The 25932-nt window shown below is 36.9% G+C and overlaps 1 protein-coding gene across 1 annotated transcript in view; it reads left to right on the top strand.

The window, feature by feature from the left end:
* The first annotated feature begins 6 nt into the window (after positions 1-6).
* SLC9A6 (solute carrier family 9 member A6) overlaps positions 7-25932 on the top strand; it is a 49364-nt gene continuing 23438 nt past the window's right edge. The window contains exons 1-10 of the mRNA XM_006917182.2: positions 7-291; positions 9338-9537; positions 10964-11041; positions 11324-11400; positions 11705-11817; positions 14090-14195; positions 20346-20487; positions 21995-22100; positions 22391-22479; positions 25159-25272. Coding sequence (XP_006917244.1) covers positions 123-291; positions 9338-9537; positions 10964-11041; positions 11324-11400; positions 11705-11817; positions 14090-14195; positions 20346-20487; positions 21995-22100; positions 22391-22479; positions 25159-25272 — 1194 coding nt within the window. The 5' untranslated portion in view covers positions 7-122. The remainder of the gene's footprint in view (positions 292-9337; positions 9538-10963; positions 11042-11323; positions 11401-11704; positions 11818-14089; positions 14196-20345; positions 20488-21994; positions 22101-22390; positions 22480-25158; positions 25273-25932) is intronic.

The following is a 25932-nucleotide window of genomic DNA, read 5'->3' as shown; positions in this document are numbered from 1 at the left end:
GCGGTGTTGGTGGCGGCGGCCCTCGGGCCCGCGGGCTCACGCGTCCGCTCTGGTTGCTCCTCGCAGTGGGCATCTTTGGCTGGGCCGGGGCTTCGGACGGCGCTGACAGAGCGGCGAGAGCCATGGACGAGGAGATCGTGTCTGAGAAGCAAGCCGAAGAGAGCCACCGTCAGGACAGCGCCAACCTGCTCATCTTCATCCTGCTGCTCACCCTCACCATTCTCACAATCTGGCTTTTCAAGCACCGCCGGGCCCGCTTCCTCCATGAAACCGGCCTGGCTATGATTTATGGCAAGTGCCTCACCTCCACGTCCGTCCCTGGCGCTCCCCCTTTCTCTGCCCGCCGGTTGCTTCGCCTCCTCTCCTCGCCCTGCTTGTCCTATGTTGGGCTCCCTTTCTGATTCCTTCCATTTTCTGCCTCTCCCCCTCCCCCACCCCATTGCTCTGCCTCGCCCCCATTTTTTCTGCTACGCCCCCCGGTTCTCTGCTCACCCTGTTTCCTCAGCCCCGCCCCCCATCTTTCCCTGCCTCGCACCCCCTTTCCTTTACCTTCCACACCTTTTATTCCCCTCTGACCCCACCCCCTTTATTCTTCCTCACCTACATGCCTATGCCTACCTAGCTTGGGACCCACGACTGAGGATGGGAAGGGAGTGGGTGCGGTGTCTCGGATTGGTCTGGAGACTGGGGGAGGGGAAGACATTTCTCTGGGGTGTCAGTTTGTTTAGGGTACACTGAAGCTGCAGTAGTATGTATCTCTACTGCTCAGAACCTGTGTTCCTTTGGAGCCAGTGTCCGCCTTTACCCATCACCCAGTTCTTGCTACGCCCTGTCCTTTCGAGGTAGAGAACGAAGACCTCACTCCCATTTTATTTAGTCCAAGTTAAAACCAGAACGCGAAAGAAGCTAAAGAAGGCTTAGGCATTTTTTAATGACGTTCTGATGTATTATTTGTAATATCTGATATGCATATGTATGGTTGATCCTTACAATTCAGGAGTACCAAGGTGAGGACAAGGAAGAGTTAAAGGTCTTCCAGCAGTGTGTTGTACTATACGATGGACGGTTCAGCCAAGCAGACATTAGGAACCCGCATATGCAGTATGACTTGCTAGTGGCATGAGGTTATTGACGGATCTTTGAGTAAATGGCTTCCGTTCTTGTGCCTTGGTGTGCTTTTTTTTTTTTTTTGGGGTTTTTTATTTGTTTGTTTATAATTTTTTGGTCATGAGGAGAGACAGGCAATCAAACCACAGGCTCAGAGGCATTTTGGCCTATGCTGGGGGCCTCATGAGAGGAAAAGATGCATATTGCCGACTCTTAATCTAAGATGCCTGTGAGGGTATACGTGACTGAAGAGATGCCGGTAGACAATCCTTTCTGTGCAGTACAGGGGTAAAGATTATCTTCATTTGGAACAGGCTTAAACTGATGAGCTTGTTGAGCTTTATGTCTCAGACTTGCAGATAGGTACAAAAAGACATTTTCCCACGTACCTACCCCCAACTCTTTCCAGTAAATACAGGTTTCTGAAATGTGCATCTCAAGGGTAGCAAGGAAAATGCATGAACTCAGGCTTATTTTTCATTTGTAAGGTAATACAATTCTAAGCCTCTCTATTCCCTAGGATTCTTAGTTTTTAGACATATTAGTTTTCTTTTTTTTTTTTGAATTTTATTTGCAGCACCCCTTAAGCTAAATTGACTGGAGAAGCTATGCATCTCTATTTAATTTCTCTGGATAAGAGTTTGTGGTTTATTTACTATCCTCAACAAACATTTGCTAATCAGCCTACTATGTATTGTGCACAGAAAATACAAAGAAATATAAAATCCCCGCCTCCAAGGAACTTATCCTTCTTGGGTAGACAGATCATAAAAAGAAAATAATGGCATCTTAAATTCAGTTAAATGCCAAGTGAGTATTATGATGTTAAAATAACCGATCACAGAAACCTCTTTCCTATAGAAAGAGATAATGTGATGTAGTGGTTTAAGGTGCAGAGAAGTCTGAACTTTTTTCCTGTTAAGGGCCAAATACTAAATATTGTCAACTTTGTAGGTCACATAGGTCATAGGTCTCTGTGTCTCTGTTGCATTTTCTTCTCTTTTTTTTTTCTTTTTTACAAACCTTTAAGAACATAAATACCATTCGTAGCTTTTGGACCACATTAAAACAAATTTCCAGCACCTGCTTTAGAGTCAGACTTGGGTTCCTGTCCCACTGTTCTAATAGCTCTGTGTGATCTAGGCAAGTCCCTTACCTGCATTCACTGTCATCTATAAATTGGGAACAATGAAAGTAGGATTGTTTTGAGGATGAAATGTTTTTAGCTTAGTACCTGACTCCTAAGTAAATGCTCAATAAATGATAGCTATGATACTATTATTATTGCTGTTATATTGCTGCATTTTCTCAAGTTTGGCTCAGAACAGTTCTTTTAATTACTCAGTCTTGTAAGTTAAGAGGAAAACCGTATTTTTTTTTTAAATCAAACAGAAACTTAGAATTGCTCTGAAAATATTTGCCCTTTGGTAGTTGATATCACTAACCTCATCTACCTCTTGAGCTGAAGTCAAAAAGTAGGATTACTGATTGCATTTCCTGATGCTTCTTAGTTAATAAAAAGTGATGGGGCACCTTGTTAGTATTTTGTGAAGGAAAAACAAGGGTATCTCTTGTGAAATATAAAGTGGAAGAGTGGTTGATTTGCCACAACTTGATATTCTTTAGCCTGTCTCATTTTCTTAGTTTAGGCAGTGGGACCTGTGGACAAATAGCTGCCTGACTAACTCCCAAGTTCAATTTGAGAAGAGGTGGCATTGGGTCAAAGTAGTTTCAGTACCATGGAAATTGGCATTTTCTAATTCTAATTACTGTCTGCCATTTGCCTTTTCTTACGACTTTTATACCATCGTGGCTGTTATGGTAATATATGATTTTAAGACCTTTATTTTTCAGCTCGACTTCCAGGTGAAAAGGCTTCTTACTCTGGGAATGTCCAAACCTCCAAGATTCAGCCCACTGAAGATTTTATTACTGTGCTGTTGATTTAGCTACCTAAATCCTGGAAACATGCTATTTAAAATAAGCCTTTCATCTTTTTTGAGAAGCAAGGGTAAAAAAAAAAATACTAAATCGTCATCGTGGTCAGTTTGTACAATGTTGAAGCACCTAAGCATTCTCATTGGAGTAGGTTGCTTAAGCTTAAAAGTGAGTCTCTGGTAGTAAAAATTGTCAGGATAGTTAAGTAAGTCTGAAAAGTGACCACTGACTACAGTGTGCTTACAGATGGAATAAAAAGCCGGACAGGGAAGAAGTATTTGTTTTGCCTTAAAGTTACAGCATCCAGAGTCCTAGGCTTAACTAATATGATTCATCAATAAATATTTACTAAGTTCCTTTGATATATGAGCTATGGGAAATACAGATGTGAGTCATCATCCTTGCCTACAAAGCACTTACAATCTAGTGATTTAAGAGGTAATATTTATTGAGCCTTACAATGTATTAGACACTGCTAAGTGCTCTATAAGTATCACTTCATTTAAACTTCATAACAACTCTGTGAGATAGGTACTACTACGTCCCTGTTTTATAAATGAGAAAATTGGAGCACAGAAAGGTTAAATGACCTGCCTGGAGTCACATAACTTGTAAGTATTGAGCCAGGATTCAAATCTTGTCAGTCTGGCTCAAAAGCCCCATTCTCTTAGCCCCTAACCATATTGCCTCATGCTAAAACGATAAAACTTAACTATGAAGAAAAACAGGTTAGTATTATCATCAGCTATGTTTGAGGAAGCTGAGATTCACTGAGGGGTTATTTACCCTAGAGTCACCGACTGGAAATTGATGGAGCCAGAATTCATATATCTATCTAAATTCCAAACTTGTGCTTTTACTCCTACACCATACAATACTAAATGTCATAAGATAACATCTGTAGGGAGATAATATTTGAAGTTGTGGAGGTTTGGAGGTGGATTGTGAGGGAGGGCTATGCGAAAATGGTGACCTAAACCTCTGGAGAAGTTAGTACTGACATGAAAGTGAAGAGATGATTAGAAAATTATAGAATTTGGAAAAAGAAAACCTGGATTTCAACCCTGTCTTTGTCACTTAATGCCAAATCGTGTTGGGCAAGTCATTTATTCTTATTATAGTTAAGATAATGACAGATTTATAGTAATATCTATTTCATAAGGATATCAGATCAAATAATATATTCAGAAACAATTCAGACAGGGGTTGGTTCAAAATCTCAGGTGAAAAGATTCCCTTGGAAAAGAGGTTGATCTTTCCTGAGAGGGGAGCTTAAGAGAAATGAGTTCATTGAGATGGAGAGGCATGGAATTGAAGTAGCTTATATCAAATGACCTCTAGCTTCTCAGAAACATAGGCAGTGAGATTGGAGACCTGAGAAGGAGCATAAAGGTTGGAGGAGCTGTAGGAGACAGATGATTGAGCACGTAAAATTAACCAAGGGTCAGCAGAAACCTTGACTTTTTGGCTATCTTGAAGTTGAGCTGAACAATCTAACAGCACTGTTCAAGAAGTAGATAGATGTTTTATATATATGTACATATACACACATGTACATATATAAATATATATATACACATACATTTTAATGTGTAGAAATTTTATCAATTTTGACCACACTTAATACCCCAGTGATGTTTCTTCCATATTTTTGACTATCAGAGGCTTGTAGTGTGATAAGCTGGAAGAATGTGTTGAAATCTATTAGAAAACCAGTTCTATTAACTGTAAGACTCATATAGTGGTGAGACTTGGGAGATACTGAGTTCTTTATCCCTGGGAGGGTTTCTAGCACAAGAGGGTCAGGAATGTGTAGAAAGGGTGAGACCTCTCTGTTTCATGAAAGATCTCTATGGTTGTATTCTTTGTTGCCTGTAAGTGGTCATTTTAAATTTTATGATATCAATATTGTTTGTGCCTCTGCCTACGTGGGAAGCTAGAAGTTTCTGCCTTGTCTGCTTAACAAAGCAGTCTTTTTGTGTATGTTCTTTTTACTGAAAATTGCTTTAACTCCATGATTAGGATTTGACATTTCACAGAATCCAAATTAACTTGACCTGTCAACTTTATTCAAAGAAATTCCAATTTTTCAGATGTCTGATGCTGTAATAAAAGGATCTTGGTTTTTTCCAACCTATGCAATTATTCTCTTTGCTGATGTTTTAACTGCCAAGGTGTATGTCTCAAATTTGTCCAAGTGCTGAGTCCTCCTCAAGGCACCCAGTGAAATTTCAGCATCAGGTCCCGGTACAATAGAACCAGTGGGTACTGTTCCTTACACAGTTGGGCTTGAGGACATGGGAAGAATTTTGCTGCTGTTAGTGTTTGTGGTAGCTTAACTGTGGTTTCTGCACATATATAAGTGGGCAACTTTTACTGAGCCTCTTAATTAGAAGCTCTTATGGGGTAATAGAGAAAAGAGCTGTTACTATATCATATAGGCAGAATGACTGGATCTATAGCTTTTTCTCTCCCAAATTATGTTTATCAAATACAGTAGATACCCAGCTGTCACTTTTTAATTTTTTTTTTGTAGTGAGATATGTTCAAAGTGTATCTTCCACTTATATTAAATTTGAACCTTTGTTAAAACATTTTTTAAAGTCGATGTCACTGTACTGTTACCAGTTAATCATTGCTGCTCACTTAAAAAAAAGTATGGCTATAAATTGACTAGAAGGATCCCTCATCTTCCTTTCCCCCTTCCTGACCAACTAGTGCTCTTACACCCCCTATTTCTGTTTCATCACTTCCCACGCCGGTCTGCCTTCTGTCTCCACTGTTCCACTGAAACCGCTGTTACCAAGGTCACTTATGACCTCTTTGTTGCCATCCCCAATGGACTCTCTTTTTTTATTATTTATTGGGGTAACATTGGTTAATACAATTATATAATTTTCAGGTGTACATTATAATTTGGCATTTGTATATTCTGTTGTGTATTTACCACCCAAAGTCTAGTTTCCTTCAGCATCCATATATTTGATCCCCTTTACCCACTTCACCCTCCCTCTACTCTCCTATATTTGACCCTCTTTAACCATCTACCTTCCCCCTCCTCCCCTACCTCCTACCCTCTGATAACCACTAGTCTGTAATCCATGTGTCTCTGTTTGTCCTGTTCATTTGTTGCTTTTAGGTTGATATCCCACATATAAGTGATATCATGTAATTTTCAGCTTTTTCTGTCTGGCTTATTCCGCTTAGCATGATTATCTTGAGGTCTATCCATGTTGTCGCAAATGGCAGTTTTTCATCTCTTCTTATGGCTGAGTAATATTTTCAGTCGCTTCCATATCCTGGCCTCTGTGAATAATGCTGCTATGAACATCGGTGTGCATATAACATTTTCGATATGGGTTTTCAAGTCTTTGGGGTAAATAGCCAGTAGAGGGATTGCTGAATCGTATGGTAGATCAATTCTTAGTTTTTTTGAGTAAACTCCATACTGTTTTCCATAGTGCCTGTACCAATTTGCAGTCCCACCAGCAGTGTATGAGGGTTCCTTTTTCTCTGCATCCTCTCCAACATTTCTTATTACTCATCCTGTTGATTATAACTATTCTAACAGGTGTGAGATGGTATCTCATTGTGGTTTTGATTTGCATTTCCCTAATAGCTAGCGATGTTGAGCACTTTTTCAAATATTTGTTGGCCATTTGCCCAATGGACTCTTAATGCCTGTCTTCCTTGACTTTAACTTTGTCGGAGCATTTGCTTGTTTTCATCACTTCCTCCTCTTTTCTTTCTATTCCTGTATCTTTTCCTTCTTAGACTCCTTTATCAGCTACTTCTCCTCCACCAGGCCTTTAATGTTGGCTATTAAATATTGGGATAAGCCCAGACCTATATCTATAGCCCTCTTCTCGTTTGCCCTCCAGATAATCACATCTGTACCTGACACAACCATCTTATGACTGCCAAGTGTGTATCGCCAGTTGAAATAACCCTCCTCCTTCCTTGAGCGCCAGATCCCACATACTCAACTGTGCATGTATCACAGGTATATCAAACTCAGCAGGTCCAAAACTGAACTGCACATTTTTCCCTGTAAATCTGTTCCCTGTCTCACTGAATGGCCCTGCTATACACCTGGTTGCTCAGGCCAGCTTACCCACTGAGTTGCCAGGTCAGTTTAGGCTCGCTTAGTCTTTCATCCCCCTTCTTCCCAGTCTACTAAGTTACCAAATCCTTCTAAAAGATAATCCCTTCCAAAAATCTGTCTCCCTACGTCTACTCTCTTAAGTTAGGCCCTAACCTCATAATGCCTGAATCACTGCTGTGGCCTTCTATCTGGCCTTTTTGACCCTCCGTAGTCTAGACCAGTCTTTCTAAAAATAGAAATCTGATGTCAAGCCCCTGCTTCTAACCCTTCTATGACTTCCCTTTGCTTTCAGGATAAAATCTAAACTCCCTTCCTCAACATGCGAGGTCTTTCGTAGTTCAGCTCTCGTGGATCTTTTGCACCTCAGCTCTTGTCACTTTATATCCCAGCCATACTAAACTCTGTGTGATTCCTTGAATGGGCTGCGTTCTTGCAATCTTCCTTGACTGGCTATGTACTAGTATTCCGTCTTCCTGGAAGACCTTTTCTTTTACTTTACCTGCTTAGGTAACACCTTTGGAAAGGCTTCTCTAATGTCCCATTCCTTCAGCCTTGGTTAGGTACCTCTTTTCTGTCTTTATAAGACCTAGATACATATGTATCTATCATAATTGTTTATTTGGTCTGAGAGCTACTGGACCAAAGAACATTGATTGTTTTTACCTCTGAACCCTGGGAACCTACTTAGCATAGTACTCCATTCACATATAGTAAAAGAATGTCTGGCTGGTTAGAGTGAAAGGAGACAGGAAGGTAGAATGTAACTACTAGGGATATACTGTGCATCTTGGAGTTAAGGAAAGTTCCAGAAGTTTCAGATTAATTTGCAGTTGAGGTATACCTCTATAATGGCATATTATTTGACCATAAAAAGGAATTAAGTTCAGATTCATGCTATAGCATGGATAATCCTTGAAAACATGCTGAGTGAAAGAAGTCAAACATAAAAGGTCACATATTGGGGGGTGGCTCCATAGTAGAGTGGTTAGCACATCTGCTTTACACACTGAAGGTCCTGGGTTCGCACCCCAGGTGGAGCCACATACCATACCCCAGGTGTGGTGTGGCAGGCCCCAGCTTCACACCGTGAGCATGTGGGAGGAGACGCCCTGCCTTCAGAGATCCAGTTCTTAAGGAGAAACGGCAACATCCATAGGTCAGGGGTGGAAGTGCGGGGGGGTGGGAATTAAAGAGTGGGGAAAAATAGGTCACATATTGTAAGATTCTATTTATATGAAATGTTTAGAATAGGCAAATCTATATATAGAGAAAGTAGATTAGTGATTGCCAGGGGCTGGGATTTAGGGTGGAGAAAATAGTGACCACTAGTAGGTACAGAGTTTCTTTTTGGAGCAGTGAAAATGTTTTAGAATTATGTAGTAGTGATCAAGATACAACTTTGTGAATATACTAAAAGCCACTGAATTATACAGTTTAAAAAGATAAGCTTAATGGTATGTGGATTATATCTCAATAAAGCTGTCAGTAGACACTTTGGTCGGTGTAGCTTTATAGTACTTAGAACATTGTATGTATTTGAATATCACTATGATGATACAGGTAAAATTCTGGCAATATATTGACATCATAGTTCCAGAATCAGGACTTTTATTCCATGTTTTGATTTTGAAGCATGTATTTTAAAATTGAAATTTGACCTTTAAATGGAACTCAATCAATCTACAAGTGTTATTAACTTTCCAATTTGTTAAATATGTATTATTTGGCCAGCCATGTGCTTTTGGAATAACTTGAGACATGTATGTGTCTTGTGTGAGTTGATGGATGGGATGGTTAACACATTTCTAATGCGATTATACTCTCAGGTTGGGATATGTTGGAGTATATTCTGTGTACAGATGATTCAAAGGTATTTTCTCATTTTGTTACTTTCCTAATCACTTATTCATATCTTGATCTAGAAAAGCAACGATATGTGCAGTTACCCTAGAGAATGTTTTCCTCTCTCCTGTCTCACAGGATTATAGGAATATTGGACTCTTAGATTTGTGAATTTAGTAATACTTTAAAATGTAACTGCATTCCATCTAAAAATTGATTCTGAACCACAGGCGACTATTTTAAGAGATTTTTCTGTTATTATCAATCCAAAGGTATTGTGTTGGGTACAAAAGAATAGTTTCTGCCTAAAAGAAGAACTAATATTGTTCTTTTATTTTTTTCCAGGTCTTTTGGTAGGCCTTGTGCTTCGATATGGCATTCATGTTCCAAGCGATGTAAATAATGTGACCCTGAGCTGTGAAGTGCAGTCAAGCCCAACTACCTTATTGGTAAACGTTAGTGGAAAATTTTATGAGTATACGCTGAAAGGAGAAATTAGTTCACATGAACTCAATAATGTTCAAGATAATGAAATGCTTAGAAAGGTAAGTTCTTAGTTAAAGGGAGTCTTTGGGTTTTTTTAAAGTATATAACTAGCAGCAAAGTGATTCAGGAGAAAAATGATGAATTTTTAATGATATTTAATATAATTAGTCTTTTAAAATGGAATAAAACTTCAACGAATGTAATGCTAAGGAAATGGACATGTCTGCACATTTCATCTTCTAATTGAGGCTAAGAAATATAACCCTTTTTTTTTCACTCTGTGATGTTTGCAGTTGTAATAAATGGTGACCAGTATTGAGTTAAGCAGAATTTATAAGTATTTCTTTCAATTTGCAGGTGGTCCTTGGGAGTTTTGTAGTACTTCAGCACGTTGAGTTTACTTGATAATACCTAAGATATTCTATTAATATTTCTTTGAATTTTTTCTTGCCTCGATGGTATTCTGCACTGGGGACAGTTTAATCTTTCTTTGATTCACGATCTGGCACAACTTCAGGGCTGCAGTCTAAGCATCAGTTGTTGTACCATGCTGTACATAAAACTTTATTTAGGAGGTTGGGGTGCAGTCTTACTGGCTCCCAGACATTCTTGGAGCTGCTTTCTCCTGTCCCCCTCATAGTTTCTATCCTGAAGCTTCTCAGAGTCTCTTTGTTTCTACCCACCCTTGGCCATTTGCCTCCACTTCTGTCTTCTGCATTGGTAGTACTTGACTTTTATAACTACTTGATTGTGTTCCCGACTGTCTTGAGTGCTTTTTAAAACTTCATATGAACTTCACATTTACTTTGCAGCAAGAGTTCTTTCCGCCTGTGGAAAATTCCAGTTCCTTAAGTTCTAGTAAATGAACTTTTAGCATAGGCATGTGTGTAGCTGCTTTGTATTCATGTCAAATCCCACTACAGCCTTATGAACAGAAGGGGGCGTCTGTATTATTCTAGGAAATAAGTATTAAAAGAAATGGTTGGATTTCGTTAACCAATGTCACCATAAAAAAAATAAATTAAAAAAAATAAATAGGCTGTCAGGACTAGAAATCTGAGCTGTGCAGAAATTTTTTGCCATAATATTATGTTATATACCTTTAAAGATGTAACCTAGGCAAGAAGGTCTGTTTCCTCTTGCCAACAATAATGCCATACCCCCAAATTTTGCTACCAGTTTTGGGTCTCTCTTATTTAAAGCAAAGATATGTTCATGCTTTCTCCTGTTTTTAAGGTTTTTAGTGTCATAATATTTTAACACACTTTCCACAGATCTGACTTAACTTGTTCCAAATATATCTCCTTATCGTTTGGTTGAGAAGCGGAACAACAGCTATCCTATATGAAATATTTTTCAGTTACCACAGTAAGAGTCTTCCCTTTCACCAGTTTAACATTTCATCTTTTTTTCCTTTTGATAGTGTGATAATGTAATATGAGGTATTCAAGGGAATTCATCTAAAAGAACTCTTTCTTTTAACAGGTTACTTTTGATCCGGAAGTATTTTTCAACATATTACTTCCTCCTATCATATTTTATGCAGGATATAGTCTGAAAAGAGTAAGTACTTTTGTATTTCATATACTTTGAACAACCTTAAACTCCATGGGCTTTATCATCCTTGACACTTCAGAAACAGACAGTTCTTTCCAGGTTTTCCCCCTTCTCTCTTTATCCTTTTTAGATGCCGAAATTTATGCCTGTATGAAAATTCTTTCTCTTACTTAATCCCTTTAATGAATAATGCATTTACTATTAGCACAGCACACTAGACTAGAAAGCCTTTTCTTTGTCAAATAGTTGGTAAGTATTCTAACACGGTGTAACCTTTTCTTTTGTCAGAGACATTTCTTTCGAAACCTGGGGTCTATTCTAGCATATGCTTTTCTTGGGACAGCAATTTCTTGTTTTGTAATTGGGTAAGTACTTAAAGCTTAAAACACTTTTCAGCCTTCAAATTATAATTTTAAAATAATGTATATTTGATTTATGCAGTATTGTGTTTCTGAATGTGTCTAAGGACTTTTTCAGTAAAATGCATTCACATAGATAAATTGTTTGAATTTTCCTTAAGGCCAAGGTATTACCGTATTTATGTGACATGAAATGAATTTGAGATTAGTAACAATGTACTACTGTAGACCCATGTTCTTATTCTTACTATATTCTGACTTCTTTAACAGTTGATGTTTTTTCTAAAGTAGAAATATGTTCATTGAACAGGTCAATCATGTATGGCTGTGTAACACTGATGAAAGTAACTGGACAACTTGCAGGAGATTTTTACTTTACAGATTGCCTTCTGTTCGGTGCCATCGTATCAGCAACTGATCCAGGTATGTTTTACATGAGAGTGGAGCTTAAGTACTTAAGGAACAGTCTTTTGCCAGCAAAGCACATGTGGGTATGTCTTCCTTTGGGGTGTAGAATTCATGAGCAGGTACTTGCCTTAGTAGTGTTCTTTCTCATTGTGAAGGAAAAAAACGAAATTCATATTTCCTTTTGGCTTAAGCACACATTTTTTTTTCTTTTACATTATTACATTTGCCTGTTACTGGTCCACAATTTCATGCTGTTTAGACACTGGCTATAAGGTATTTTCTTCAGAATTCTAGGTTGGTCTCTATTTCTAGTAATTGGGTATAGGAAATGAACTAGATTAGTTAAAATGGGTAATAATTATATACTTCCTTTCAAATTTCTAGAAAACTAGTTCCCTAAAAATCTTCTGTTTGCATTCAGCTATCTGCATTTAAGAGTAAGAAAAGAAGTTTCTAAATGATTGTTAGAAGGCAGTTGTGCTACTTAAAGTGTAATTTGGGGTCATTAGTTGATTTAATATTATGTTAAAGGATTGGTTTTATAAAATTGGCCTTATGCTTATAAAATAGTTTTGATATTAGCACAGCTGGAGAATGAATTTAATTGTACTGAGTTAGGTTGTAGTTTTCAGACTGTAGTATTGGTGGATTTAACTGCTACATTCAAATTATGGGCACTTAGAGAATATGTAGGCTGAGGAGGTAGAGATAGGAACATAGACTGCAGTTTTTGAACTAAGGATTCAAGTTTTCTTTTACTAGACTTTAGGACTTTAGTTGAGTTTTGTTCTGTTATACCTTTTGACCTTGTAAGTCAATCACCTTCTTTAACTGCCCTCCAGCACAATTAAAAATAGGATCCTAGGTTATCTCTAAATTTCTGTGTTAACTCTGATAACACAGGGTATTACAGGAAGTAGGAAAATATGTTTTACACTCCATGAAAGATGATTTTAAAAGATCAGAAGACATTTTATTTTTATTTTTAATTTTTTTCAGAAGACATTTTAGAGAGGCATTTGTGTAGTTTAGCATTTTTAAAACTGAAAATCAAGTCGCTTCCTTAAAGACTTTCAAAATTGACCCCTTATTGTTTATAGCTGCTCCCATTATCAATATGAAGATAGGATGGTTTTCTCTGTTCTCTCACTAGAAGCAAGTCCCTCGACTTTTGAAAGTCTGTTAGAAATCTAAGTCAATAGGACTGGCAACATTGCTTCAACCTGTGGTAGGAATATTGTGTTTTGGTAGGAGTATTGTCTGAATGGCTCAAGCAAAAATCTTTTGCTCATGTAAAGTTAGGCAGTTATATTTCTTCTGAATTATAAAGGCATTAGCCCCTATAATAATGCTTTTATTTTGCAATCGTTTACTTGATAGAAGGGTGAGCCATTCTCTTTTCAAAATTCTGCAGCATCACTTCTGCCCTCCTTTTCGCCTTCTCCTGGTAAGCTTTGATATTAGTATATTCCAAATAAAATGCTTTGCAGTAGAAACTATATCTTTTAAATGTAAGTTTCCTGTTTTTCGGTTGGCATTTGAAGAGGCTCTCCCATCTTCAGTTATGATAATCTTTTGTGTCTGCCTGAGTTTATTTAGTGAGTGAGCTGATGGAACTCAGCAATTAAAGTTATAATGCAACTTCAATCTCATCTGATTTTCTAAGAACTCTTGTATAATTGTTTCCTAAAATAAGGTATTTTTTTTTCCTTCTCAAGCGGTAATAGCTGGATAGTTGGTTTCTTATTAAGTTAAATATAGCATCTGTAATCCTGATCATAAATTTTATCCCAACCAAAAACTAAACTTGTGTTTTCATTTCCTACCGTCTTTGCTAAACCAGTGTGCTTGAAATTTGCAAGTCAAATAGAAGTGAGTTGTAAGGCTCCAAGGAAAAAATGAAATTTGCAGCAGGAAATGCTTTTCATAATATTCTTCTTCAAAGATTAATGTTCACCCGGTCTGTAAGAAGTTCTGAATACATTCTTTATGAAAAAGAAATTTACAAGACAAGATTACTAACATTCGCATGAAGAATGTAGTCCAGCTCAGTCTTCCAAGTTTATTTTCAGCTGTTTACAGGAGAAAGGAGATATTGCCTGTACACATTTAGGGAAAAGAAGAATATTGACATAAAATTACTGAATCTTTAATATGCTAAGAGAATGTTTAAGATTGAATTTTAAGACAAATAAATGAATTTCTACATAACTATTGTAATCATCTATGGAGGAGAATGTTATATTTGTAATATCTAAATATTCCTCTGACTCTTTCTACTTGCTAGTGACTGTTCTTGCCATATTCCATGAGCTTCAAGTTGATGTTGAACTCTATGCACTTCTTTTTGGTGAAAGTGTCCTCAATGATGCTGTTGCCATAGTGCTGTCTTCGTAAGTGTTTGTTTTCTTATTATATTCTGTATATTGAATGTTACAGTACTAGGAATTGAAAGTCACTTACTAAATGAAGTTAATTATGAATGGAAACTTTTGAAAGAATGAGGCATTCTTTTTCTCTTGAAGAAATGCAGACTTACGGATAACATGGAGAACACAAGGAAGAAAAAGGAAGAAAAAATATGTGCTCTTAATACCTAAAGACAATTACTAGGACATTTCCTTTTATTCTTCTTTCTGTGTGTGGTATTTTTACATAGTTGTGATTGTAGTATATATATGTAATTTATATTCTATTTTATCGTTATAACATGAACATTTTATTTTTTGAATTAAAGTAGATTTTTAGATAGATAATATATTCATATTGTTCAAAAATCAAAATTATATAGAAAGGTAAATGTTGAAAAGTCATATTCTTACTCCTTTTCTCATCTACCTGTCCCCCAGCCCCTTATAAGTAACTATATTTGTTAGTTTCTTCTGTACCTTAGTATTTCTTTATTCACATACATGCACACACATGAATTAATATTCTTATTTGCTTCCTATTTCTTTTAAAAGTAGCATGCTCTGTATGTTCTATACCTAGCTTTCTCTCACATAATTGTAATCTGGAGATCTTTCCATATCAAAACAGAGGGTTTTTTTTTCATTCTTTGTTTGCAGCTACATAGTGTTCTATGTACTGTACTACGAACTGAACTATAGTTTATTTAATCAGTCTCTTATTGTTGGAAACAAAGATTTTCAATCCTTTGCTATTCCAAATAGTGTTGCAGTGATTAGCCTTGAACTTACCTGTTTTAGAAATGCGTAGGTATATTGGTAGGATAAATTTCCAGAAGTAAGATTAGTAGGTTAAAAGGTAAATACATCTGTAATTTTGTTAGACATTGCTAAATTGCCAGCCAATGGGGTTATGCCATTTTGCATTTTGACCGCTAAATTATAGGAGTGCCTGTTTCCTCATAGCTTCACCAACAGAATATTTGTCAGACTTTTGTATTTTTGCTAATTCAATGATTGAGAAATATCTCGTTGTAGTTTAATTTGTATTTATCTTGTTTAATATATCAGTTCAGAAACATTTTTAATTTTTAGAAGTGTTAAATAATACACTTTTTAAAGACAGTTATTGAAATGAGCAATATTTCAATCTAATTATAAAAATTACTATACATTTTATTAGAAGGTGCTTGCAGGTGAAAGAAGGGAGTTTCAACCTCTGAGGAGCTCAGTCCTTCTAACCCAATCCTACTAAGCAAATATTTAACCCTATAGACAGTTGCCTTTACTCCATACCAGACCTTTCTATGAAAATAAAGTTAAAGCCCTTCACATTTTCTCTTTATTTTTATTTGTCTCCTTAATTTCCACTTTCTTAACTATAAATGAGCAATCAGTCAGTGACTGGTTTGCATAGCTTGAGTGCCCCTATTGCCTTACCGCAGAGTGGAAAATTATCCTTTCTGAGATGTAACACTAATTTCTTAAATGTATATAAAGATCTGCAAAAGGTCAAATCCTTTTTTGTGAATGTGATTTATTTAAGTTCCACCCCCTCTGTCATATTTATTGCAATACTTTTTTGCAGCTGCCTAAAACTAATGTACATTTAATTTAAGAAATAAAGCCTAAAGGCTAGAACTAATATTGATACTGAACGTATGTACCTTTGATGACAATAGGTGCAAAATAAAAGTTTGATAGTACTTGAGGGAGGAAGAAGTGGATAGTGTGGTTATAATTTTGGTGTTATTTAAAAAATGAAGCTACAAAGATCATTGAAGCTTTCAGTACATAGGAATGTTAAGATCACCAGTGCTACCAGATGAAGAGAGTAAGGTATAGGCAGTTACTTATAGCATCAATTCTCCATCCTACATAATTATTCTGCTACTTAATCATCTTGCTAATAAGTGTTCCTTTCTCATTGACCTAATGGATGAAGGGTTAGAAAAAATCTGTTTTGGCCCTATGTTAAACTGAAGTGCCCTGTGCCTAAGTTTTTCCTTTAGTAAAGTAACATTTCCTGCAACTTGAAGAACAGTTGAATAAATATTAAAAGCAAAATTACTCATTAAAAAATTTGAGCTTGGGGGTGTACATATCAGTGCTGGTGAAGAATAAATGTGTTAGAAAAGGAGTGCCCTTTCTATAACGCTTCTCACAAAGGACCGTGCTCATCCTTCTATTGCCACCTTTCTCAAACAGGGTTCTGTGAGAGAGAATACGCCTTATAGAGAATGATTCAAGCGCTGCTTTTCTCAATTCTCTTAAGGATAGTGCATCACTAGTACTATTTTAGATTCATAGGAGATCAAGATTACTCATTACATACTTTGGTGGAACTCTGGTGGAGGTGAGAAGGACTATGTCTGGAAAGTATCATATCAAGGAAATTGTTAACTGTGTAAGTATCTTAGTGGAGGTGAGCAAATGAGTTCCTGCTCAGAAGCCAAGGGGAAACCAATTGTGTTGCAGCCATGGGAGCCATGGGAGGTTACTAGCTGGAGTGCTCGGTGATATGTTTATCATCATCTTTCATTTGCCTTTTAAAGTACATTAGATAGAAATAGTCTACTTTGTGTTGAGTTCTGTTGATTTGATGATTTTCTAGTGTGGATATTCTTTAGAAACAACCTTGCATAAAGGGGTGATGGGCACCTCTTTCTGAAGGACTTGTGTTTGGCAGTGAATGGGTTAAAGCAACCTTTCCTAAAATTGAGGTTGGAAGTTGTTTCTGTTTTTTGACCTGTTAGATTAGCAGTACTTTTTTTGTTAATGTTAATACTTTAATCTGGGGAAAGTGGAGTGAAAACTGGTTCGTTCCCTCATACACAGCTGTATGAGGTAGATTGGTATGTACTGATATAGTGTAGTGTAGATAGTTAGTTAGAGATAAAGTTTAAGCTTCATAGTATTCTGCCAAATAGATATATCATAATTATCCTGGAGAGACTGAAATTCCTACTAGTTTAAAATATGTTTTTCAAGATCATTTACATTTTTATAAAAGAGGAAATACTCAAATATCACAGACAAACTGTTTAACTTAACTCATTACCAGAGATTTACATATTAAAATATGTGGTCATTTTTACCTATTCAGTTAACAAGAAAAAATTGTTAATGAAAGTAGTTACTGCTGGTAATGGTCTACCGTAGTCTTTCTTAAGCAGGGACAATTTTGTCCTTCCCCCCCCCGGGGGATATTTGGCAATGTTTGGGAACATTTTGGTTGTCATGAATGGGAGGAGGTTGCTACTGGCATCTAGTGCATAGAGGCCAGGGGAGCTGCTAAATATCCTTCAATACAGGACAGCACCCATTATCCAACAAATAATTATTCAGCTCCAAATATCAATAATTCCAGGATTGAGAAACCCTGGTGTCATAAAATGAGATCACTCATACATTGGTGTTAACATTGAAATTGATATTACCAGTACTCTTTTGTATTTTATCTTTTGTCATTATTTATGATATTAAAATTCATGTTTTTGCAATAAAATTTCAAAGTTTTTGACTTAGAAATAGGAAATTCCTGAAATTTCAGCCCTTCAGAAATAACCACTATTAAAGTTTTCATCCAGACTTTTTCTTTTAGGATATTAACATACATATAAATATATCAATAATTTTTAAGCAAAGAAAAAAACACAGTACTATACATGCTGTTTTCACTGAGACATTGTAGTATATTAATACCTCTATTATCCCATTGTACAGATGCACTATAAATTTACCTCTCTAGTCACCCCCCATTGATTAATATTTGGCACTTTTCTAATGTTGTATTGTGAATAGCACCACACTGAACATGTGTATTTGTAAATCTCCGTGACAATCATTGAAATTATTTCTGTATGATTATTTTTAGAACTAGAATTTCTAGGCCAATGGATATGATCACTAAAAATTTGAGAGATCTAGTCATATTTCCCTCCAAAAATGTAAAGCAGATCTATTTTAAAGCAGTTGTGCAACATGTAAAAAGAGCCATAGGAATAGTAATACCCTTTTTCTAAGAATGTAGCACAAAGGAAATAGTCCAAAATTTGTAAAAAGCACAAATATGTTCTTTCACACTGTTATGATTAGGAGCAAAAAATTGAGAAGCAACTTTTAAATGTGTAACAGTGGGGAAATAGTTAAATAAATTATGTTATTTCCATTTGGACCACTTTTGAAGTCTTAAAAAACCATGGTTAGTGAGACTATAATACTTCTTACATCATTGTCAGTCAAAGATGCAGAATTCAAAACCATATGTTCACTATGATTACAACTAAACATGCAATAGCATGTAACAAAAAGAGGAGAAAGAAAGAGAGAAGGAAAATAAGATCTATCTGTCTGGGCAGTAGAGTGGTGGGGTGATCCCCCTGAATTGTACATTGTATTACTTTCAGAATAAAAAAAAAAAGTATTCATAAAAATGTCGCTTCCTCAAGATAAAATGTTGATTGATGTGGAAAAGGTGAGTTAAGTAAGATTTCAATCCAGAGGCTAGCATTCGACTAAAAAAAGAAAAGAAAACAAGTCTCTCATTTGTTCTCAGCCCACCATGGTTTACATGTGTTCTCGTACATTTTAGTGATTAAAGCATAAAATAATGATTAGTGTGAACCTTGAGTTTCCATGAACTAATCCAGGGAAAGCAGTCTCAAGAGGCATGGTATTAGATACTTTGTTCCAGCATTTTGAAGACTATCGCTAGAGAGAAAGGAAGTTGTCATAGCAATATCCTTTCTTTTCTCCAGTCAGTTACTATATTTTCATGTTACAATGTGGTCAGATCTGATTTATGGTGGTGGGACCCCTTTGTATGTAGATAAGAAAGCATGACATTAAAGGACATTTCATATTTATTAAAACAATATCAAATCTACTGGTCCTAAAGTGATTTGGTCACTTCGAATATTTAAATGCAAGTGTTTAAAATTTTCAGTTCAGATTGAGTCTCAGAAATTTCTAGATGCCATTACTAGAAATTAATGTTAGTGCTATATATCAATAAAATAGGTAAAATTAGGAAATTTTAGTTTGGTCTTAGATTTTTTGTAAACAGCTGAGGAGGTATGAAAGGAACTTGGTGTATGCAGTATAACAAGCCCATGTTATCGCCTTGAACCAGAAAAACATTGCAGTAACCACAGGGGGAATTCATTATATTCTTAGGAATGTGTTTTTTCTCCTTCTTTGCTTTGACATGACTTGTATGATGTCTTTGAGTCTGGAACTTTTATAAAAACACTGGTACCTCAATTAACTGAGATGAGAACTGATTTATTAATGGTAGGCACTCCTGCCAGAGACCTGCTGGCAACAGTGATTTTCTCAGCCATTTCTATTTCTTGGGGTGACTTTTCAAAGAAGCATTTTAGACCAGGTTTGGACTATGAGTTCAAGATGGGGGAGTATCTCTTGTAATTGCCTGTCTTGGCCTCTTAAAGAGTGACTTTCTTTCAGAAGCTTGAGGTGGAGGATCCAGCTGGGTATGCTAAAAGTACCATTGAGTGGATTCTAATTCCTTGGAAGGCCTTTCAAACCCTTTTTCCTATAAAAGTCCATTTCATTAGTGATTAGATATTAGATATTTGGCCCATTCTAGAATTCTAAAATTCAAAATGGTACTTCGGTCATCTTTTTTTTTTCCCACATAGAAAATGTGGGAAATGTGACCAGGTTGAATACTGAACAATATTCTTTATATTCTTATGCTTCTGCTGGGAATAAATGGACTTTTTCATTAGTTTGTTCACATTAGTATATTAGGGCTTTTAGACATTCAATACTAGTAAGTCTTCAACAGAGTCAAAGAAAAATAGTATTGCACAATATCTTAAGGCTGGAGGAAAACAGTTTCATATAATGGACCTTAAAATGTTCTGCTTGAAACTGTCATTTAATAAAACCTGAGTTTTCTTGCTAGCTGGATTCACTGCAGGGTGTTTAGTAACCTTTTCTCCTTACTTTGGCAATTTGGATCCAAAGATTTTATGTTTTTCCCCCCTCTGATTTCCTCTCTTAAGCTCTATACTAGATAACGTTTTTATTTATTCATTTTATTATTTTTAGATAATGTTTTCGAAACAAAAATTGTATCTAGAAGTAAGAACAATCTCTCTTTTGTAGCTCAATAGTGGCATACCAGCCAGCTGGAGACAATAGCCACACCTTCGATGTCACGGCCATGTTCAAGTCTATTGGGATTTTCCTTGGAATCTTCAGTGGATCTTTTGCAATGGGTGCTGCTACTGGAGTGGTGACAGCTTTAATATCCTTATATTTATCTTTTTTTGTTATCCTAACAAAGTAATTGAATGTCGTGTTCCGTAGTCTCTCCTAGTTCCATAGTTGCCATTGTGTTACTTGGTGTGAAAACATTAGGCAATTATCTTTACCAATAAATAATTTAATTGTTTTGCGTAGAGTTTCATGCCCTCAAACTTTCACAACAAAAGTCTGATTAGACAAAATGACCCTTTGGGGCCAATATTAAGGTTGTAGATTAAATTAATATAAAGGTAGATATATTCTAAAGGGCCTCTGGGTGTTCTGTGCCACTGTTCAGCCTGGCAATTTTTTGCTCTTTGTTTAAAAGGACAAATAGGAAACATATGACCATGATGCCAACTGAACAAGACAGGGTTCCTTGGTTAGGATAGATGGGAGTTCATCTCGCTCTCACTGATTTACTCCTTCTGCTACAGAGTCCTAGGTACGCCACTAGTTTGCTATTCAAAATATTGGGCAAGCCATTCTTGTATTCATCCAAAAAACATTTCTTTATTGCTTGCTACATGCCAGTATATCAAAGATAAAAAGGCAGATATAGTGTCTGCCTTCCTGGAATTTATGGTCTAGAAGCATTGACACTTCACCTCATGGGACCTCGGTATAGAAAGGTGGAGGGTAGGGACAGCTGGGAAGGTAGGTGGGACTGGATGATCTCTAAAGAGTTTCCAGCTCTAAAACTTCTAAGATACTTTCATATAAAACATATTTTTTTTTCTTTCAAGAATCTATGAGTTTTCAGCTTTGTGCTGGAAGAGACTTGTCTTAAGGCTTTTTATAGGTAAACTGAGGAAGAAAGGGGCAGTAAAAATAATTCTTATGGCTTTTTATAGGTGAACTGAGGAAGAAAGGGACAGATAGTACCTCTTCCTCATTATAAGTTCCTTGCGTACAGGGCATATATCTTATTAACTTTTGTTGTAGTACATGTTTGTTGAAGTGAAATAGATTCCAGCTCAAGATATGTCGCAGCTTGACACAAGACCTTCCACTGTCAACTAACAAATACTTTTTATACTAGTATAAGTGAGTGACGTGCCTTAGATTCTCATTGTGGAATGCCCTGCATCACAGAAGTGTTGGAAGATTAAGTAATCATAAAATCTCATCAAAATGACATTTTTAATAAATGTAAATTGCTATAATTATGGAAGCTATCTTTCCTTGAGTCTCAAATTAATAGTCAGAGTTGGCATGTTATGTATCTGATCTGTTATTCCTGTCCTTTACTTCATGGTTTCTGGCAAGGCATTGATACCCATAAAACAATTGGGTTGACTAAGCTGTAAGACTTCCTCATGGAAGGGATGACTGCTCACTCCTCAGTAAAATGCTCATTTGAAGAGTATCTTCACTCTGGGGCCTCCTTGTGTTAGAGAGGCTGGAGACACCTTTTTTCACTTTCATGACTGGCTTGCTTCGACTATTATTTTTCCTTGTCATACTTCTGTACTCTGAGGTCTTGTTACCAACCTTAATGGTCTTACGTGACCAAGTTCACCAAATTACGGGAGTTCCAGTTGTTGGAGACAGGCTTATTCTTCTTGATGTCCTGGAGTACCTTCCTCTTGGCTGAAGCATGGGGTTTCACAGGTAGGTATTTCCTCCTTTTGATTGTAAACCTGTATAGGGAGTGACTTTGCCAGTCTTTTTCTACAAGTGGACCAACTCTTCTAGTATTCGAACACACTCGTTAGGGTTAGGATTTATGCTGTCACTTTAGAATGTAAAAAGGATTTTCAGTGGAAGTGGTTCCTCTCAACAAAGTAAGTCACAACTGGAAATGTCAACACTAAGCATATAATCTACCTCTGTTAAATAAGAACCTCAGTAGAAAAGTCGAGAACTCTCCTTTCACGTGAACTTGGAACTTGTCTTTATAGGTGTGGTTGCCGTGTTGTTCTGTGGCATCACACAGGCCCATTATACATACAATAATTTGTCCACGGAGTCTCAGCACAGAACTAAACAGGTAAGAGAAATTTTATGGTTTGTGAATAAACTTTTCCTTCCTGCAGCAAAACAGGTCTTTTCATACAGAAAAAAACAATCCTTGATCTGTTCAAAATTATGTCTATTCATGTCAACTCCTCTTCTTTTGACTCCAGAAATAGATGGGATTGTCAGGTGGAAGGGTGACAGATATTAGGGTAGAGTTAGGTCAGCCAAATAGCCAGGAACTATTGATGTTGCTCTAGTGAGAGGTCAGTTAAGCTTCCTTTCCTGTTTTTCTAACAATGGCTTTTAAGAGGAATATTTTAGAAGCCCACTCAGGTCTGACTAGAAATATTGCTGTGTGATAGAGGTAAGATTAACTTCTGATCCAACTAGATCTACTGCTGGGTGATACAGAGATTAACTTCCTTCAGTCTTCCTTCAAGCACTTCAAAACTGTTGTGTTTCCAGAAATGTCAAAACATCGATGGTTGGCTACTGAATGATCAGTTGTGCAGAGTACCTGAAGGAAACCATAAAAGACATAGGCATAGTGTTTTCTAGTCTTATGAGGTATATGGGACAAAGATATGAATAATATGTGATGTCAAGAATAGAAACAGATACATACTTGATTATGATCACATTGAGAAATAGAAACTTTAAGTTTTGCCTATGACTAGAACACAGTAAGATTAGCATGGAAAGGATAAAGCAGGAGCAAAGATACTTTTTCTTTTCTTCTTTTTTCTGAAGCCTCAAATTTAGTATATGACTGATGTTTTTTCCCAACCCCTCAAAAAATATTAGGCTCTCCCCACCAAGCATATACATAAAGGTTACAAATCTCTTTTACAGATTAATTCAGTGCAGTAAGTATATAGAAAATCAGCTGGTGAGGGGTGCATTTTTCTAGACAGATGGAGAATGAAAAGTAAAAAGGCAGGAATATCCAGTCTTATTGGTAATATGAAGATTGTATACATTTAAAAAACAAGACTAATAGAATTCCTAGTTGTGTTTCAGATTATATGTCATACAAGAGGTCAGAGAAGGAGGGGAATGGTTTGAGGCGTGAGGAGGTGGAACACTATTGTAGAGGAAGTGGTAAGCCTTGAAAGCTAAAAAAATTCAGAAAAGCCTAAGGGAAACAATACGGATAAAGGGAGAAATAAAAAGGCAGCTAACATTCTTGAATGGAAGGCAGTGAATTGCAGAGCAGGGGTTGGCAGACGTCAGCCAGGCCTCTCTGTGAGGTTTGCAAGCTAAAGATGGTTTTCTAAGCGGTTGGAAACAAATCAAAAGAAGAATATTTTGCGACATATGAAAGTTATATGAAGTTCCAATTTCAGTGTCCATTAAGTTTTATTGGCACACTGCCACACTCTCCCCCCCCCCCCACGCTCATTTTTTTATAGTCTGTGGCTGCTTTTGCACTATATCGGCAGAGCTGAGTGGTTGTGACAGGGACCATGCGGCCCACAAAGCCTCAAATATTTACTCTCTGGCCCCTCACAGGAAACTTTGCTGACCGCTGGTGTGCATTAAAGCAGGGACTCAGGATTCACTGTATTGTTCCAGATCCTGGTTCCACCACTTGCTGGCTGTGAGACCAAGGACAAGTTACATACCTCCTCTATAGGACCTACCTCACAGAATTATTGTGAGATTAAAACGAGATAATGGAAGTTAAGTCCTTAGCATAGTATCAGGTACATAGTAAAACTGGATAGAGTTTAGTTATTATCATTAAAGAAATAATAATAATACTATATTAAATCATTTAAAATAAATTAAATATATACTTATTTTCATTTTTCCCATTTTTCAGTAATAAGGCAACTCCAGTTTATAAGCATTAACTAACTTGTCCAAAGCCACACAGCTAGCAAGTGGAGAAGGCATTTTGACTTCTGAGCCCATGTCATGACTTAACCACTACCCTGTTTTGTAGGGCAGAGGGCTTATGTTAAAGAGCAGTGGTAGATAACTCTGATGGACAGAGAGACGTGGGTAATGGGGCCCTTGAATTCATTCAGCAAGTCTTGTATCTTTGCTCTGTTAGTAACACTTGATGAGGCATGATGTTGATTGGGTGGGGGGTGGGCAGACAGCTGGGGAGGGTACAGAGCACAAGACAACGTATAAGTCCTTTCTCTCTAAATGACGGCCAAGACCCATGTAAAAAGTGAAATCACATAGCAAGGCTGCGATATTGAGAGTTGTCATGAAGTACTCTGTAGGGTAAAAGAATTTGGACTGGATCTTACAGCCTGTGAAGAGGAAAGTGTCTTGAAACTCTCATATTTAGCGATTTGTTGGGTGGGGATGTAGAAGATGGGTGGCAGGGATACCAGTTCGGGTCCTTTTGTAGCATTATGAGCAGGAAGTGATGAAAGGTAGACAAAGGCAGTGGCAAGGACAAGGTACATTCCAAAAGAAAAATTGACAGAGTTTGGAGAAAGAGGATAAGAATGACTGGATGTGGGGTTAGAGAACAGAAGCTCATTGGGGAAAGTGACAGGCAACGTTTCTGGCTTTTTCTGTGAGACTGGAAATGCCTTCTGTACACTTGCTCCTCTCTGAATCACATATTTTTGGGGATATACTTGAACTGTACATATTTGAAGTGTCTCATTATCTTAGTAATATCCGTGTTTTCATATCATGTACCTTAATTTATTTACTGAACTAACCTTTTAAAATTTTGTTTCAGTTGTTTGAGCTTCTCAATTTCTTGGCAGAGAATTTCATCTTTTCCTACATGGGACTGACACTGTTCACCTTTCAGAGCCATGTCTTTAATCCAACATTTGTAGTAGGAGCATTTGTATCCTTTACTATGTGTTCTATTTCGAAAAGTTTTTTGAAAATTGAGATTTACATGTGTTTTCTGGAGGGGTGGTTTATAAGAGTACACTTAAATTTATAAATTTTTTCTCTTAGTATAACAAGTAAGTATTTTAACTTTTTTCTACTCTATTTTATTCTATTTTCATTTTTTTGTTGTTTATTACACAAATATTAGTGACAGAGTGAAATGACAGAAAAAAGTCTCTTACCATTCTGACAATCTGAAAAGATAATATTGTCTGTCCTCTATTACTAAAGGGAAGACAAAGAGAGGAGATACTGGGGAGCAGTGCAGTCTGTGCCACAAGGCAACAGTTGAGGAAAGGCTGAAGAAGGCTGCTTCTCTCTGTCTCCTTGTCTCTCTGTCTGTCTGTCTGTCTCTCACTCAGTCAAGCTCATGCTCTCTCTCTCTTGCTCTCTCTCGTTGAGTTTTAAAATTCATTTCAAAGGGAGAAGCTGAGTACATGAAAGGGAGCAATCAGTAGTGCCAGCCTCATGAGAAGGCAGAAGGAGTTGAAATCCAGAGCATGTGGGGAGGGACTGGCCTTCAGTAGGAGGAGGCACAACTCCACCATGGTTCCACGAGAGAATAGGTTATGCAGAGATGAAAGTATATTTGCAAGATGGTGTTCCTGTC

The sequence above is a fragment of the Pteropus alecto genome, unplaced genomic scaffold (assembly GCF_000325575.1).
Source record: "Pteropus alecto unplaced genomic scaffold, ASM32557v1 scaffold577, whole genome shotgun sequence".
NCBI classification, from domain to species: domain Eukaryota; kingdom Metazoa; phylum Chordata; class Mammalia; order Chiroptera; family Pteropodidae; genus Pteropus; species Pteropus alecto.
This window is presented reverse-complemented; position numbering and strand designations above follow the sequence as displayed.